At 53.8% G+C, this 17,656-nt stretch overlaps 1 protein-coding gene across 3 annotated transcripts in view; it reads left to right on the forward strand.

The window, feature by feature from the left end:
• FAIM2 (Fas apoptotic inhibitory molecule 2) overlaps positions 1–17,340 on the forward strand; it is a 33,504-nt gene extending 16,164 nt beyond the window's left edge. For 2 of the 3 annotated variants that reach the window (XM_060166275.1, XM_060166276.1), the window contains exons 11-12: positions 1,073–1,126; positions 13,750–17,340. In XM_060166275.1, coding sequence (XP_060022258.1) covers positions 1,073–1,126; positions 13,750–13,899 — 204 coding nt within the window. In that variant the 3' untranslated portion in view covers positions 13,900–17,340. Of the gene's footprint in view, positions 1–655; positions 894–1,072; positions 1,127–13,749 lie in introns of all 3 variants that reach the window. The other variant, XR_009543507.1, reaches the window with a different exon arrangement.
• Positions 17,341–17,656: the final 316 nt, after the last annotated feature.

The following is a 17,656-nucleotide window of genomic DNA, read 5'->3' on the forward strand; positions in this document are numbered from 1 at the left end:
AAGGGGCGGACTTAGGGCATCACAGGAGGGGGTTTGAACCCTGGGAACCCAAGAGAGCAGCTGTTGGACCCGTGCTGAGGGCTCAGGGCTTGTACCTGCCGCTACCTCCTCTTAGCTACCTCTAGTACGGGGGTCCCCCACTGCCCCTTTGCTGCCAGGCTGAGAGCAGTATTCCTCACTCCCCGTCCCTACCCCATCCTGCCCAGCCCCAGGTTATTGCCTCCCAGTCCAGAACGTCAGGATTGGTTCTGGCATTTCCTTGGCTCTTCCCAGGATCCTGTTGACGAAGGGAGGAGCCGGAGCTGGCCTGGGGGCCCTCTGTGTATCTAGGATGGGGGGAGGGGTACAGGAAGGGGCCCCAGAGCTTCCAAGAACCCTTTATCGACCCGCGTCAGGCTGATGGAATGCCTGTGTTTCCAGGAGTCTTCTGGGGGAAGGCTCTTCAGAGGGCACGGCTCGTTTGGCACCTCTTGCAAGGTTTCCGCACTCAGATGGGTGCCCCTGAGGCCTGAGGGGAGCAGAGGTTGGGAAGGGGTGCTGTTCCAGCCTCTGCAGGGGATCCCAGCAAGCACAGCTGGCAGGGATGCCAGATGCCCCCCCAACCCCTGGGCCTAAGTCGTTGTCCCCTTCTACCTGAGCCCCTTTACCCACACAGGCAGAGCCAGGAAGCTCCCGACATGGGGACAGACGGCACAGGGATGAGTCCACACTGGGAGAAGGGCACAACCTCAGGCCAGACCCAGGCTGGGAGGATGGCAGGGACCCCATAGGATGAGTCACCCTGGGCCAGCCTGAGCCTGGGGCTGTGTGTGGAGGAAAGAAGTGCTGGCCCGTCTGGACCTCGCCTGCCAGCCCTCCAGGATCACTATTACCCTGGGGCTCCCCCACCCACCGTGAGCACGCAGGGGATTAAGGACCTCTCAGTCTGGGGCAGGGTTGGGGGGGTGAGAGAGGGCCCCCACTGGGGAGGTCTGTGCCACACCCTCCATTCCTGGACTGATCCCTTCTCCCTGCCCCTCTGCCGCACTGCCCATCTCGCCATCCTTGAGCCCACTTTTTGTCTGCCCTGCAGGTGCCCTGGCTCCATGCAGTGTATGCCGTGCTGGGAGCAGGCGTGTTTACGTTGGTGAGTGTGGCCTCCCAGGGACCCTGCCTTCTCAGCCTCCCATCATCTCCTCAGGTCCCTCCACCATCCCCATCTTCCTCATAGTCCTCTTCTCTGAACCCTTGTGAAGTACCAGTGGGCGCAGAGGGGCTCAGTGCTGTCAGGTCTCTAAGACAGACCAGCTGACCTGGGCAGAGGGGCAAGGAAGGCCGTAACAACAGGATTGACGCTTTAGACAGAGCTGGGAAGAGGTACCCCTGACTCCTGGGGAGGTTCAGTGCTGCTTGTTGGGGTGGGAGAGTGAGGGTGTCCCAGCCGCATGGACTAAGTTAGTCCTTGCTCTGCTGGGAGTAATCTGGGAAGGCTTCTTGGAGGAAGGGAGATTCCAGGTACCCTGTGACAGATGCACTTAGATTGAGCTTGTCCTTGGCGTCCTCACCAGACTGAGAGTGTTAATGATGATGATTATGGTTATGATAACAATGATAGCTGGTAGTTTTTGAGCACTTGCTTCTCCCACAGCAAGCTCTGCACATGTACTGAATCCTCACCGTAACTCTATAAACTAGGTTCTGCTGTTCTCAGATTCAGATGCGGAGCCTGAAGCTCAGAGGCTTTAAATGACTTGCAGACAGCAGACAGCATCCTGGAAGTGGAGGGTTGGACTGGGGATCCGCACAGATGGCTCCAGAGCCCCACTCAGGGTCTGAGGCTAGGGGGGAAGAGAGTGGGGTGGCTGGAGGCAGATGCCCAGGAGATGCAGGTGACCAGGGGCAGACGTCTGCCTAGAGCAGCCCAACACAGGTCCTTCGCTCAGTGGGCTCCCAGCACCTGAATGCGATGGCGCACCAGGGCAAGCCTGTGTTGGTGACATCTTCTTATGCGGTGGGATGGCATCCAAGGTAAACATCCACTGCCAGTGGGAGCAGTGACCAGACCCTCCTGTCCCTCACTGGTGTTTTCAGCTCAACTCAGTCTGGTCAGAGTTCTGGGCTTAATCACAGGTTCCAGAGGCTTATGGCTGACAGAGTGGGGGAGCAGAGATGGGGGGAAAATAGGGGGTCAGAACTATGAGCAGAGACTGTGGGGGTGTGGATAGGGATCGAGCCAGGAATGGAGGTGTGGTAGATTCATTCATTCATTTCCACAGGTCTTTATTGAGCACCTACAAAGTGTGAGGTGTGTGCTATGCGCCCAGGATGCCACAGTCAGCAGGAAGGGCACAGTGCATGGCACATAGTGGCACTGAGTAAATACCTATGGAGTAACTGGCCTCCAGGCTCAGAAGCTGAGGGCTGGACAGGACTGAAAAAGGGGTCTAGTGAAACTTCAAGCCACTCATTTTAGAGATGAGAAAACTTAACCCCAAAGAAGTTAAATGATTTTTCTAAGGTTTCCCTGCAAGATAATGGTAAATCAACTAAGTGTGATTGGCCTTGGTCAAGACTAGGGTGACCAACTTATCCCAGTTTACCCAGAACTTTCCCAGTTTTAGCACTGAAAGTCTCACTTCTTGGGGGAACCCCCTAGGAACTCCAAGGTTGGGCGAACCAGGATGGTTGGTCATCCTGCGACACTAACTTCTCTGGCTCTTGATCAGCACTCTTGCCTGCACACAGTACCTGCTAAAGACAAAGTTTGATGAAAAGGTTGGGGTGGGGGGGTGTCGGCTAGGAGGAAAGGAAGGAGGGTCAGACTGAGGGGAGGGAGACTGGGGAGGCCTCAGAGGACAGCGTTTGCCAGGGACACATGGAAGAAGAGGGGTCCGTGCCGGGCAGAGTGGGAGGAGGGCGAGCGCTGATGGAGGGTCAGGGAGTTTACTTGGCTTTGCGCTGATCAGGACACAGCACGTGTGTCAGCTATGCGGGGAGGCTGTGTGTACAAGTTGGGTTGGATGAACAGTAATCCTTTAAATTTGTTTAATAACCCCTTGCATTATTAGAATAATAAAAATAATCCCAACCATCTGTTGCACCCTTTACATTTTACAAAGCACTTTCACACCCATTACCTCACTGGATCTCCATCACAACCCAGGGAGGGAGGTAGTGCTGCTGTTAGACCTGCTTTCTACATGTGAAGACCCACTTTCCACATCCGAAGTCCCGGGTGTTAAGGGGCTGGCACAGGGTCCCACCTCCAGGAAGGGGCAGATTTAGGACAGGACGCAGGTGTCCTGTGCCCAGCCTGGTGCCATTGCCAGAACCCCAATCGTCGCCCTCAAAGAGGACAACTTCTATTGGCTTGAAGTGGGGAGAGGCTGGGGTGATCTCTCCAGCAATGTTCCCCCTCCGTCTCTCGCACCATCAGTGTTGCCCTCGCTACTGGATTATTTCCATCTGCGTAGAAACAGGCTGTAATTTCTCCCAACTGAAAAAACAACAACACACAAAACACTCTTAACCCATATCTCCCTCTAGCCCCCCTAATTAGAGCAAAGCTCCTTAAAATGGAATCTACACTCTCTCCAATTCCTCTCCTCCCTTCCTCCCTTCTTTCTACTCAGTCCTTCTCCCATTCTCTCTTACCCTCTTAAAAACGCTCTCTCCGAGGTCCACAATGGCCTCCCTGTGACTGAATCCAGCTGTCATTTCTCAGTCCTTATCTTGCTCGACTCTCAGCAGCATCTGATACAATTGCTCATTCCCTCCCCCTAGAAGCATCTTCTTCACTTGGTATCCAGGCATCAGCTCTCCTGGTTTTCCTCCTGCTTCCCGGGTCGCACTGGAGGGCTCTGGGGCCATGGACCGTGCACACTCACTCCCTAAGGGATCTCAGACTGTCTCAAGACTTTGAATACCATCTTTTATGATGATGACCCTACATTTTACATCGCTAGCCGGGAGTCCCACACTAGACTTGCCAATTGCCTACTCCGTGTCCACACTTGGAAATCTAATGGGCACCTCAAACTTAATGTGCACAGAGTTGAGCTCCTGCTCTTCCCCTGAACCCCTGCTCCGCCCACAGCCTTCCTTGTTGCTGTAAGTGGCAGCTCCATCCTTTCAGTCACTCAGGCCAAATGCCTTGATGACACCTCGACTCCTCACTCTCCCCACGCCCCACAACTGGCCCAGCAGCAAATCCGGTTGGCCTCACCTTCTATCTAGAATCTGATTGCTTCTCTCCACCTTCACGGCTACTTCCTGGTCCATGTCGCCATCACCTTCCACCTGGATTCTTGAAATGGCCTCCCACGGGTGCTGCCCCGACAGTCTGTGTCCCACACCACAGCAGCTAGAGTGATCCTGTTAAACATTGATGAGGTCAGGTCATTCCTCCGCTTGGCCTCCAGCAATCGCTCTCCACTGCCTGCAGGCCCTCCCTGACCTCACGGCCTCCCGTCGCCCACTCAGCGGCAGCCACGCTGGCATCCTTGCTGCTCCTGAGGACGGCAGGCTCACTCCCAGCCCGGGGCGCCTGGACCCGAGGTTGCTTCTGTCTGTTCCTCCCCATCTGCTCACAGCTCCCTCTCTCCCCTCCTTCAAGTGTTTGCTTTATTTACAATCTCCTGTGCTGAGTGTGTACACGCGCACATGCAGGGACGCACACACGTTGCTCCCTACACCCCCGTTTCTCCATAGCACGTCTCATCCTCTGACATACTACCTATTTTTCTGGTTTATTTATTGTTTGTCTCCGTCCAGCAGAATTTAAGTTCCTTGAAGGCAGGGATTTGGGTCTGGCTTGCTCATCGCTGCATCCGTGGTGCCTAGAACAGTGCGTAGAACAGCAGGCACCCCTGGATGTTTGCAGAATGAACAGACGCCTGAGAGGCCAGGTCCGGCTGAGGCGCTGTCAGAGTGAGGCAAAGAAAGCATGGGTGCATAGCTGACTTAAGCGTCAGTCTTCTGTGAGTCACGGCGGAGGGTGGGGCGTTGGGAGGAACCACTGCGCCTAATTACCTGTTAATGTCTCATTAGGAGACCAACGCTCTGACAGTTTGGGGCTCATCCTGCAGGTTATGTAAACAATGGTTGGGAGCACGTGGTGTCAATGCCCCAGTCCCATCTCCTGCCCTCTGCCACCTGGCTCAAAGGAGGGACGACCTGCAGCCCGTCCCCTGGGTCCCATGGCGTGGGGAGAGTTGAGGAGGGGCTGCTAGACTCATTCCCCTCCCTCGTCTCAGTGTCAGATGGATGGAGACCCACAGAGGCCCAGCCCCATGAGAACTAAGGTCCCCATTCCTCCCCGTTGAGCTCAAGTCAGAAGGTCCTTGACCTCAATCTGATCCTGCTCCCAGCATCACTTCTGTCCTTTAGAATCTGTGGTCCTGTAGCTTCAACCCATCCCCAGAATCAGTGCCCAGCACCCCTGGTCTCTCCATCTGCCCATCCCGGCATCTCCTACCCTAGCCGATGGAGAATTCTCAGCACCATGAAGGGCCATTCCCGCACTGCAGCTAGGCAAGAATGTCACTCAGCGATCCCTATCCTCCTTGCTGCCTCGAGGAGGATGTGTGAGAAAAGGGGGAAGAGAAGTGTCAGAGGAGGGCCCAGATCCCAGTGAGACCCACCCCAACCCCCAGCAGCCTGGGCCTTGGAAGGGCTGTGAGCAGCAAAAGATTGTCTCCTAGAGACCTCAGCCCCTCCCCTGAAGGACCCTGCCATCTTTGAGAGCAGGGCCACCCAGATGGACTAGTCTGAGACTGGGGAGGTGGGGAGCCAAGTCCTCTTAGGGCCGTGGTCCTGCCTGCAGGAACGGGCCCCTCCTCGGCCTCACCCCGACTGGCCTTGGCACGTTCTCAAGAAGCTTGGGTTTTCTCCCTCACGCTACCACGTAACCCCCCTCTAGGCACTAGACTCAGATGCCAACGGAAGTGGGTGAGTCAGCCGAAAGGTACTGGCCTCAGGCTGGCCCCATCCTCCTCTCCCGTCTAGTGCCCTCTCCTGGAGTGCTTTTCTGTAGGAGCCCATGGAAAGTGAGGCAGAGGAACATGAGGGCTGGGCTGGGTGATGAGGCAAGGTGGAGGGGTTTGGACAGAGCAGGAGGGTTGAGGCAGGGAGAGGGAGAGAGAGAGAGAGCGAGCGAGCGAGGGAGCACAGGGGGCGCCCAGGGCCTGGCCAGCTGCTTTCCTGCGGGGACTGAGCCTCTTTGCCTGCATGACTCTGGGCAGGTTGCTCTGCCTCAGGGTTGGTCCTTCTTTGGGGAAGCTAAGCCTCCCAGCCCATTAAATCAGGAAGCCAAGCCTGGATACCTAGGGAAGAAACCAGGAATAGGACTTTAGAAAGTAGGTGATGGGCCCAGTGGGAACAGAACTCTCTCCTGCCTGCCCCATCTGGCCAGTTTGAGGACCTCAGGAAACATCAGTTTCTATGCTTTAAGGGAGATTAGTGAGAAGCCAGATTAATGAATAGGAGAGAGGCTGAGAGATGATTAGTTAGGAGGCCACTGCAGTGTCCCAGAGTCAGGGATGGGGCGGCACAGAGAGCCTGTGTGGTCAGTACTGGATGCGTCAGGGCCTGTGGTGTTCGGATGAGTGAAGCTTGGATAGGAAGATGCTTTGTTTGTAGAGGTGCTGGGCCTCCAGTGCTGGACATTGACTTCTGACCATTGAGGGGACACACACAACCGTCTGCTCTCAGTTCCTAGAAGAAAAGGAACACTGAGACCGTGAGCCCTCAGAGTGACAGGGACCTCCCTGCGCTGAGACCCAGAGAGAGCACACCCAGACACACACACCACACACATGTACACACACCACACACACACATACACACCACACACACATACATACCATACACACCACACACACATACACACCACACACAGACACCATACACACATCACACACACCCGCCACACATATATATACTACACACTCACACACACACCACACACATGCACACCATACACACGTCACACATACACACCACACACTACACACACAGACACCATACACACACCACACACACCACACACACACACTACACACACACCACACACATGCATACCGTACACACGTCACACACACCACACACACATACACATGCCATACACATGTCACACATACACACCACACACATACATACTACACACACGTACACACCACACACATGCATACCATACACACGTCACACATACACACCACACACACGTACACACCACACACTACACACAGAGACACCATACACACATTACACACACCACACACACCACACACATATACATACTACACACACACCACACACATGCATACCATACACACGTCACACATATACCACACACACATGCCATACACACATACACACCACACACACATACACCACACAAGACACCATACACACACCACACACACACACACACCATACACACATCATACACACACACCATACATACACACACCACACACGTATACACGTGCACACCATATACACATCACATATATATTACATACACACACACCACACACACATACACACCACACATGCATACATACCACACACTCACACACACATCACGCACACATATACACATGAACACCATATACACATCACACACTACATACACACCACACATACACACACACCACACATGCATGCACTGTTGGCCGCCAAGCTGGATGAAAGCCCCATTTTCCTGACTCTCAGCCCAGCATTCTTTCTACTCTGTCTCCCTGTCCATTTCACAGATGGGAAGATAGAGGCCTAGAGAGGTCCCCCCACAGCAGGAGGGCCCAGAGAGGCCTTCTCAGCCTCTGTCACCCTGAGACTAGGCTTTGGGCCGTTACTTCCATTCAGCCCCAACAGGGAATCTGTGTGTCCTGTGACTCTTCCCACGGCATGTGAGGGATTTGGGGAAGAGACTCCAGTCTGCCCCCACCCCACCCCTTACCCTGCTTTTCTAGCGGGGGCTGTGATAGATGCCCTGCCTTCTTCAAAGTTAGAGAAACACTTTGAAAAGTAAAAACGGCTACACAAACCCAAGGCAGGGGTATCACTTTATTTTAGACTCATCTTTATTTCATTCAGGGTTTAGAGACTCTTTTGCCTCAGTGGTTTACATGAGCCTGAAATATCCAGTGAGAACCTTCTCTGTCCTGCCGCCCACCCTCTGCCACCACAACAGCCCTGATGCCCACCTGAGGCCTCATCTGAACCCACTCGAGATTGAGTGGATTCCTCTGAGGGTGGCAGGAGGGAGGGTGGATTGACCAGTAATTGCTCCTTCGGGGGGAAAGTGCACTCGTGTCTCCCTCCTGGACCTCACCTCAGTCTCAGTTCCTGAGACACTAATCCTCCGAAACCAATGCCCTGCTCAAACCAAGCCTTTCAAACCAACACCCTGACCTGGAGAAGGTGAAAGAAGGCCCCCAGCCCCAGTGCTGGTAGACTGAGGGAGGGGTGACTCAGAGTCCCTGTAGGGAGCAGGGCAGGGGAGCACCTACACAGGCATACAGGGGCAGAGCTGGGAAAGGTGCTATCAGGAGGGCCAGGGGGGCTCTTCAGGTGGCCACGTGCACCCCACCCAAACCACAGTCAAGGCCTAGCTCATCTTACCACTGTGGCCTTTGGGCAAGTTACTTGATCTCTCTGTGCCACATCTTAAAATGAGGCTAATATTAACTATCTCACAAGGCTGTGGTAATGCTTTATAAGATAATATATGAAGAGAAAAAAGAAAACAGCCTAGCACCTGGAACATGGTAGTCTCTCAACTACCATGGTAGCTTTCACCCTTATTGTAAATGTTAACCTTATAATTCAGAACACCAGATTTTGGAGCACAGTAGCTGGGTTCAAATCCATTCTCTGCCACATTCGAGCTGTGTGGACTGATCAAGTCACGTTACCTCTCTGTGCTTCTGTTTCCTTATCCGTAAAATGCAGATAATAATAGTACCTGCCTCGTAGGTTGTGACTTTTCAGTGAATTAATGTGTGCAAAGCAGTCAGAAAGTGCCTGGCGTGTCATCAGTGATCAATAATATTACCTGTTAGTAGTAGTCAGTTGCCTAAGGTCATAGGCAAGCTTTGAACCCAGGTCTATGCAACTTCCCAGTCCGTGCTCTTAAGCACTGTATCACACGCATGCCCTTCCTCTTTCACATACCTTTTCACACTCCTCCCCTTTTATCTTGGGCCAGACTTTCTGGCTCACACGGCTGCCAGACCCTGTTCCTTTGGTGGTGGTGACCCACCTGGGAGTGCTCCCCAGGACCCAGGGCTGCATGCAGAGGTCGTCTGTGCCATTTCAACTTTTGACACCCAGGTTGCTGAGGACAAGAGAAGTATCTTCTATGGGCCCCAGATGAGTCTCCACTCAGCTCCCCTCTCCTTGTCCTGCACCCAACTGAGGGCACAAGGGCTTAAAGCTGGTAGTCTCTTTTCTCTGGAATCCTCAAAGCCCACGCTTAGGGCTTCCCTGGTGGCGCAGTGGTTGAGAGTCCGCCTGCCGATGCAGGGGACACGGGTTTGTGCCCCGGTCTGGGAAGATCCCACATGCCGCAGAGCGGCTGGGCCCGTGAGCCATGGCCGCTGAACCTGCGCGTCGCACAGACACACACACACACACACACACACACACACACACACACACACACACACACCCCACACCACACCCCAAAGCAGTGTCAGTCACATGGTGGAAACAATGGGATTGTCTGTCCTCTCGGCTGTGTGAAGTGGGCGAGTCATTTATACTCTCTGGGCCTCAGTCTCAGCTCCATGATGGGGATGATCATGCAATACCTGTCCCAGGGGATTATGGGGACAGTTAAATGAAAGCGTTCACAAACTCTTCTTTTGTGTTACTTTAACCCTTCTCTTAGTTTTTTCTAATATAATGTATGAATACACTTATTCATATATTTCATTTTTTTAAATCTTAAATGATATAGATAAAGCAAATGTCATTTGGCTGTGTAACAGCTGTGGTCAGTTGTCTCTCCTTCCAGACCTCTCTATATGCATTTTATAGATATATGCTATGTAGGCCCCTATAACATATAGTTTTGTGAGGTTTTTTCGTTACATAAAGGGGCTCATGTGATTTGGATTTTTCTGCAAGTTGTGCTTTTCTTATATGAGTGTATATCAGAGATGTTTCTGCTTCAGCACTGCTGCCCACAGTTTACTTAACAATCCCCTGGTTGATAGAGGTTGGGTTTGTTTCCAGGGTTTCACTGTTAGAACCTAAGCTGCCGTGAACAGCCTTGGGTGTGCTGCTTTGAGCCCTTATGCTGGCATTTCTGTAGCATGGACATGGTCCACGTATATTTTTTATGCTGATTCAACACATTGCAACCCCAGCTTTTTGTATTCAGTGCCTGTTTGTTGGTGGCTCTGAGCCACCCTTTCCATGGCATGGCTCCCCCAGAGCCTCTCAGCCTCATCTCTGGGAGGACAGCAGACATAAGCCTGGACGAGGCAGGGTCAGGCCGAGTATATGGCCGTGGGACCCTGACCAGGTGCAGCCCTGGCCAATAAGGTGAACCAGGAAAGTTTGCCTTTGTCTCCTCTGCCCTCTGTGCGTGCTTCCTCCCTCCCTTCAAGCCCACCCTCCCCCCTTCTCTGTTGGAACGTAGGAGACAGGTAATCTGGTTCCAGCTAGATAAATGACCATCAGCAAGTCACTCACCTGCTCTGAGACTCCTTTCCTCATATTTAAAATAATAAGGGTGAATATCCACCTCCTAGAGTGAACTGGGCAAGTGAGATAAAGGACTAGCGTGTGAAAAGACGGTTCAGATGTAAGTTAGTAGCATCCTCGCCCAGCTCCTGCCTCTTGCCCCTGACCCACATGCCCCTCCTTCAGGGTCTTGTATCCAGTTGCCTCGCAACTCAAGCACCTGCTGTCCTCTTTTTTTTTTTTTATGACTTTGGCAGGATTGGGGAGTTTTTTTTAATTTATTTATTTTACTTATTTATTTTTGGCTACATTGGGTCTTCATTGCTGCGCGCAGGCTTTCTCTAGTTGCGGCGACCGGGGGCTACTCTTGGTTGCGGTGCACGGGCCTCTCATCATGGTGGCTTCTCTTGTTGTGGAGCACGGGCTGTAGGCGTGTGGGCTCAGTAGTTGTGGCGCACGGACTTAGTTGCTCCTTGGCATGTGGGATCTTCCCGGACCAGGGCTCGAACCCGTGTCCCCTGCATTGGCAGGCGGATTCTTAACCACTGTGCCACCAGGGAAGTCCCCTGCTGTCCTTTTAGGTGTCAGTGGTCAATCTGGTTGTTGGCTCTCAACTGAGATCTTAGCTGCCAACTACAATGTTAACTATGACCAAGATACCTGCTCTCAGCCAACATGTTAGGGAACAGCGCTCATCACCCAGGGAGATTATCAAGTTACTTTCCCCTATGTGAGTGCATGCTCGTAATGTAATCTCTGATCATGTCTTTTGCTTTCATGTTCCCTACAACATAGTAGATGCTCAACAAATGCTGCTGGGAATAAATGAATGGAAAGCCTTCAGCTGGCTCACAGGCATGAGGTTGCAGTGATGGGTGTTACTGGGCAGTGGGGTTGAAATTTGTGGCAGGCTCTCGCAGATAGCCCATGTAGATAAGCGTCCATGGCCATTGGCCAAGGACAGGGGCAGAAACCATTTCATTCCTCTTTCCTCCAAGAGAAAAGCCAGCTGGCTGTTCTAGGGGACTCCTTGGAGAGGCCACCCCCAGACCGGGTCAGATCCAAGCCTTCTAGTTGAGAGATTCAATTTCATTAGCTCACCCAGGGGTGACCGGGCTCTGGGAAATCAACCAAGCAAGTGACTGATTGGTAAGCCAGATCAGCAGTTTATTAACTTATGCTGGCAGCCGTGACTGCGAAGCAGCCGGTAGCATTGAGTCAGCCCCTCTCCTTGCCTGTTCTTGCTACAGAAGGAAACTTTACCTGGCAATCCAAATCACACTGAGAAGGAACAGAGTAGAGTGGAGTAAAACGACCCTAAAGAATAACTATAGTTGATGACACATATGCTGTGATACCTTTACCCTCAAAACCACACCCTGGTGTGGTTGTCATTACTGTCCCATTTTGCAGGTGAGGACACTGAGGTCAAGTGGGTGATGGCTCCAAGCTATCGAAGCCCAAACCCAGGCGTTCCGGCTCCGGTCCTGTGTTCTCATGCCCTGAGCAGGGCCCCCTCAGCCCTGGCTCTGGTTCTCCATTTGCCTGCTGTTAAGGCTACACAGCTTCCCTAGTGACATTTCTGCCTCCTCGCTGGGTGGCAGGAGACCTGAGTCTCAGCAGCAGCGCACGCAAGTTCTCAAGAGGGCACCTCTCCTTCTGCAGATATAACAATAAAACTCCACTAACAGCCACCATTCATTAAGTGCTTACCGTGTGTCAGGCACCTTGCACGCATTATCTCACTCTCACAACATCCTCAGGAGGCGAGCACGCTCACCTCCCTTCTGCCGAGGTGGACTCACGGGCTCACAACGACTAAATAACCTGGCCCAGGATCCCAGAGCTAGTGAGTAGCAGAGCTGAGACTGGAATCCAAGTCGGTCTGACTTTCAAGCCCATACTTGTAATCATGCCCACCTCCCCGCCCTCAAGGGTGAGATGCCTTGATGTCCCACATGCTGGAGCTGCTCCCTGTTGGAGCAAGCCCTCTGGCCCCTGGGCTCCAGCCTCTGTCCATGCATCCCTTTGCCCCACTGCTCCTGCCACAATGAATTCCTCATTCTGCACACCACCGCCCTCACCTCCAGGGCTTCCCCAGGCCTGCTTAGTCTAGCAAACTCCTACTCATACTTCAAGCCCCAGGGAAAGTGTCACCTCTCCCGGGCCACCTTCCTCCTGCCCAATCAGCCCTAATTATGGCATTTACCAGGTTTTATTGTAATCATCTGTAAGTGTCCCCCACTAAGTGGTGAGCCCCCGAAAGCATGGTGTTCCTCGTCTCTGCAGCTCTGAGCAAGTCACTGGGGCTCTTGGGGGAGCCTGTTTCCTGGTAGGAAACACATTAACCCTGGGTGCTGCCCGTAAGCTGCAGAGCAGAATGGCTAAATGAGGGGGCTCTGGAGCCAGGCTGCTTGGGTGCAGATCCTGGCTTTGCCACTTCCCAGCCCTGTAACCTTGGTTAAGTACTGAACATCTCTGGGCCTTGGTTTTCTCTAAGGAAGGTAGAATCCCTACTCAATAGGGACGTTATTAGGACAAAGTAGGCTAATGTCTGTAAAGCACCTAACAAGTGCCTGCTCCCTGCTCACTGTTACATGGAACATTCGTTCATCCTCTGAGTAGGGCCCTGAGGGAATGCAAGAAGACTATGCCTCCGCTTGAAGGTCCCCTCCTCCAGGAAGCCTTCCCTGACCGCTGACACACTCACGTTGGTCAGGTTCCTGTTATCTACCCCCTGTGGCACTTTGTGTTTCTCTTTGTTACTCACCATACTAACAGTTACTTTCCCGCTATACTCTAAGCTCTACAAAGTCGGGGATCTTGTCTGTCTTGTTCTTTCCTGCATTGGTGGCTGGCATATAGTAGGTGCTCAGTAAATAAGTGTTGAATTAGGGATGGAAGGTGTTGGGAAAGTGCCATATTCCGGGCTGTCACAGGAGGGTCACTGAGCAGCCAGGTAGCCCGTGATAACAAAATTGGGGATGGGCCTGGGCTGGGACACTGGGCTCCCTTGGTCAGTGTCACAGTGACCAGACCTTCTGACCTCTCTCTCTCTCTTCCCCCTTCCCTCAGTTCCTGGCATTTGACACCCAGTTGCTGATGGGTAGCCGACGCCACTCGCTGAGCCCTGAGGAGTATATTTTTGGAGCCCTCAACATTTACCTAGACATCATCTATATCTTCACCTTCTTCCTGCAGCTTTTTGGCACCAACCGGGAATGAGGAGCCCTTCCCACCCCCCACTTCCTTCAGAGAATGCCCCCTTGCTGGTCCTCTGACCCCCCCCACCCTGTGCTCCTGCCAGCCCAGATATAAAGCTAGTTGCCAGCCCAGCCTTTGGCCAGCCTGCTCACTTCCCTCAGCCAGCCCTCATCCTCACCCTCTGCAGCTTGTACCCATGCCATCAGGGGCCCTGCGGTACCCAGGTCACACCATCCCCTGTGTTGCCCCTTCCCCCCAGTTATATCTCCCAAACTGAGACAGTCGAGGCTGGAGGTTCCTCTGGGTTTGAGGACCCAAGGGATGAGTGGGAGAAGCCCAGCAGGATTTCAGAGGTGGGAAAAAGATCCCAGGAAGCCTGGCCGAGGCCTGCAGCCCCACCATGATTCCTCCTGAAGTTGCCACAGCTGTAGGACTATGGGGCACACTGTCCCGTGCCCACCCCCTGCCTCCTCTCCCTCCTTCCAGGTTAGGTTTTGACATTCGGTAAGAAAGGGGTGGAGAGGACAACTGGGAGACAAGATGTGGGTGCTCTGCAGTGGGGGGATGGGGATAGTGGGTGAACAGGATGGCTGCTCCAGGCTGCCTATCTTCTCTCAGCTCTGGGACCAGCGGCTTGTTCTAGGCACCAGAGCCCTGCAGCAGAGAGAGGGGCAGGAAGCCAGTACCATCTGTGCTTGCCTTGGTTTACCCTCCTGGGTCATGACACAGAGCTGTTGGGGCAGGAGGTGGGGGCAGGGGCCCTGCTACTGAGTGGGGACCTGTCCTGAGGCTCCGTGGGAGGTGGGAGCAGGCAGCCAACCAGCTGGGAGGCCTGGGCTCTGCAGCACCGCTAACTCACCCAGACCTGCATCCTCCTGGGAGGCGTGGCAGGACTGAGACCAACATCTGCTCACCTCTTCTCTTAAACTCCCAGGCTGTTCCCACAGACCTGAGGCTGAGTGAGGGCTTGGGCCCTGGAGGACCGGGTGTTCTAGGGAAGGGAGGCTTATCTAGCAACTGAGCCAGCCCCATCAGGAGGGAGTCCGGCCCTGCCTCCAGCCCTTCCCCATGGTCTTTCTGCCCATCTCACTTCCTAAAGCCTCCCCCCATCCTCTGCCAGTTGCTGGCTTATCCCCAGTCAGGCCTCCTGAGGCCTCCATTGGCAGTGCCCATGTCGCCGTTTCACTCCTTATCTCCTCATCTCTCCAATTTGGAAGCCGTCCAGCTGATGTTAACAACCAGGGCAAGTCCCTCCAGCTGGTCCCCATGTGATGGGGTCGGGTCTCCTTATCAGCCTCTGGGCGGCTGAGATCTCACGCAGGGTGTGCGTCAGCCACCCAGCCCCCTGCAAGTCTGCTGGGGAGTGGACCAGGGGGCACACCTGGGGGAAGCGTGCAGCCTGCCCTTGCTAGCGGCTAACTGGGCCAGTGGAAAGTTACTGTGTGGAGTCGGGGAGGTTCAGAGTGGATACCTGGACCCTTCCTTGGCCTCTCCCTCCAGGGTTGCCTCTCTCCCCATATGCCGGTGGCTCTGTTTGCCCCTGGGGGTGGGGGGATAACTAGGTATGTTATCTATGTGCTCCTGATCCCTCCCTCTCCGCCCTTCCTATTTCCAACTTGTAAGAAATATTGCAGAAGCATTTGAAGTTTTGTTCCATCTCGGGTATGAGGAGAGAGAGAACCAAGAATGGATGGCGGTGTTGGTGTGTGAGATAAAGGCAACTGGGAGCACAGGTGGGATGCGCCCCGCGTGCTGGTCTAAATTAATCCATACGGCAACCCTGCGAGGGTGGTACTCAGTGCATCCCCATTGCAGAGAGGAAAGCTGAGGTGATGGAAGGCTAACAGACTGGATGGGGGCTGGAATGAGACTGGATGGTCAGGCCCTGACAGCTCGGGGGATTCGTTGTCCTCATTACCACCCCTGGCCTTCCCTACTCACCCCACCCCAGTTACCACCACCAGATTTTGTACTCTGTAGTTTCCACCTTCTAAACACAAGCTGGGAAGCAGGATTCTGGTGTCTGATTTCCAGCCTCATTGCCAACGGGCTCATGGTATTAAGCAAGTGTTTCTTACTGACTGTGATTCAGTTTTCCTGTCAGCAAGATGGAAGACCGTGGCCAGAGTGCCGCAGAGACAGGCACCAGAACATTTATTTGCACTGACTTCCTTATCCAGTTGCCACCTGTCCTCCGAGGTCCCCTCGATTCCTCTCCTAATCTCCAGTTCCAGTGCTAGAGGGGTTACTTCCCCCACCCCTTGCCCTATAATTCTCAGCCTGGGCCTTGGTCATGCTTCCCAGAATCCACTTGTCAAAGCCCTCCTCTTCCTAGGACAGTTTATGCAGAATTTGGGGTTTATGCAGCTTTTCCAAGGCTGAGCTCCAAAAGCGTGAAGGGGAAGGCAAGCACTCAGCAATAGACAATGTGACAGGGCAACTCAGGGCCATCGCACAGCAGAGTATGCTGCGGAGTCCCTTATTCTGGGTCCTGAGAGGGGTCCAGGACATGCTGAGCTGGCAGCAGAGCCAGGGCTGAGGCTCCTGTGTTCCTCCTGCACTGAAGCCATGAGGCACCCCAGGGACACCTGGATGGGCCTTGGAAGGAGGAAGGGTGGGGAACAGGAATGCAGGATTTCAAGAAACAGAGAATCCGGAGCTGGGCAGGTGGCACAAGCTGCCGAGGAGGAGAGGAGCCTGCTTCCCTGCCCAGGAAGGGGTGGGTTGGATTTTATAAAACTGCAGGCAGCCGAGAATCTGACCATCTGTGATGCAGGTCAGAGGTCTCTTACTGAGGGGAAAACAGAGCAAAAGATCCTCTCCTGGGGATTGTAGATGGGGGGCCGGGGAGGTACACACAGGTCCCTGGCCTCTAGCACCGATTCCCAGGCTCAGGTGTGGCGCCTGTATCGCCTGGGGAAGCCCCTGGAATCTTGGTTCTGCCATCCTCATCTTTTGCTCCTGGGGGCATCAGGATCAGACAGACACCCTTGTTCCAAAAGGCTCCACCTCTCCCCTCCCTGGCCCACCTGGGATTTCACTCAAGCACTTTGCTGCCCCTCAGTGGCTGCCTGAGGAAAAGCAGGGCCTGGTTCTGCAGGCGAGAAGCAGAAAGATGTGCGGCCTGAGGTTTGCGGGCCGGATCTGGCCACTGGCCTTTATTCCCTGCTCTTCTCGGATCATCCCAGACCACTCTCTGCCTCAGCCTCCTGCTGTTCCCTTTAGTCCAGCCACTGTCGTATCTCAGACACTGTTTACCTGTCTGTTGGAATCACCCCTGTGCCACCCAGGCCCAGAGCTTTCTCTCGAGTGTCCGAGGGCAGAGACACACCCCCAGAAACAAGCCCTTCAGGCCTCAGCTCCTCCAAGTTTCCTGGGATCTGCGCTGTTCCTTTCCCTGGCCTCACCTTCCTGGTCCATGACTGACAGGAGATAAGAATAAAAGTAATAATGACACCCGAATCTTCTCCTTTGCCTGCCTTTTGCTCGTCCCCTCGGATGGCTCAGGGAGTGTGTGTGTGTGTGTGTGTGTGTGTGTGTGTGTGTGTGTGTGTGGCAGTGTGAGGGGTTCACGCCAGAGCTGCTGCTCCTAGTGTAGCTAAGTGAGAATTAAATCTCCACGTTCCACACTGGCCCTCCTGTCAATATATATAGACCCTTGGCGGAGGCCCTTTGGATCCTTGCACCTGTGACAGCCCTGACAGAGGCTCCTCCCGACAGGAAGACTTCCATGGAAGCCTGTTCTTTTGTGCGCAGTTCTGTTAGAAGATTCTTCCTT

This window comes from Lagenorhynchus albirostris, chromosome 11 (genome assembly GCF_949774975.1).
Source record: "Lagenorhynchus albirostris chromosome 11, mLagAlb1.1, whole genome shotgun sequence".
In the NCBI taxonomy this organism is placed as follows: domain Eukaryota; kingdom Metazoa; phylum Chordata; class Mammalia; order Artiodactyla; family Delphinidae; genus Lagenorhynchus; species Lagenorhynchus albirostris.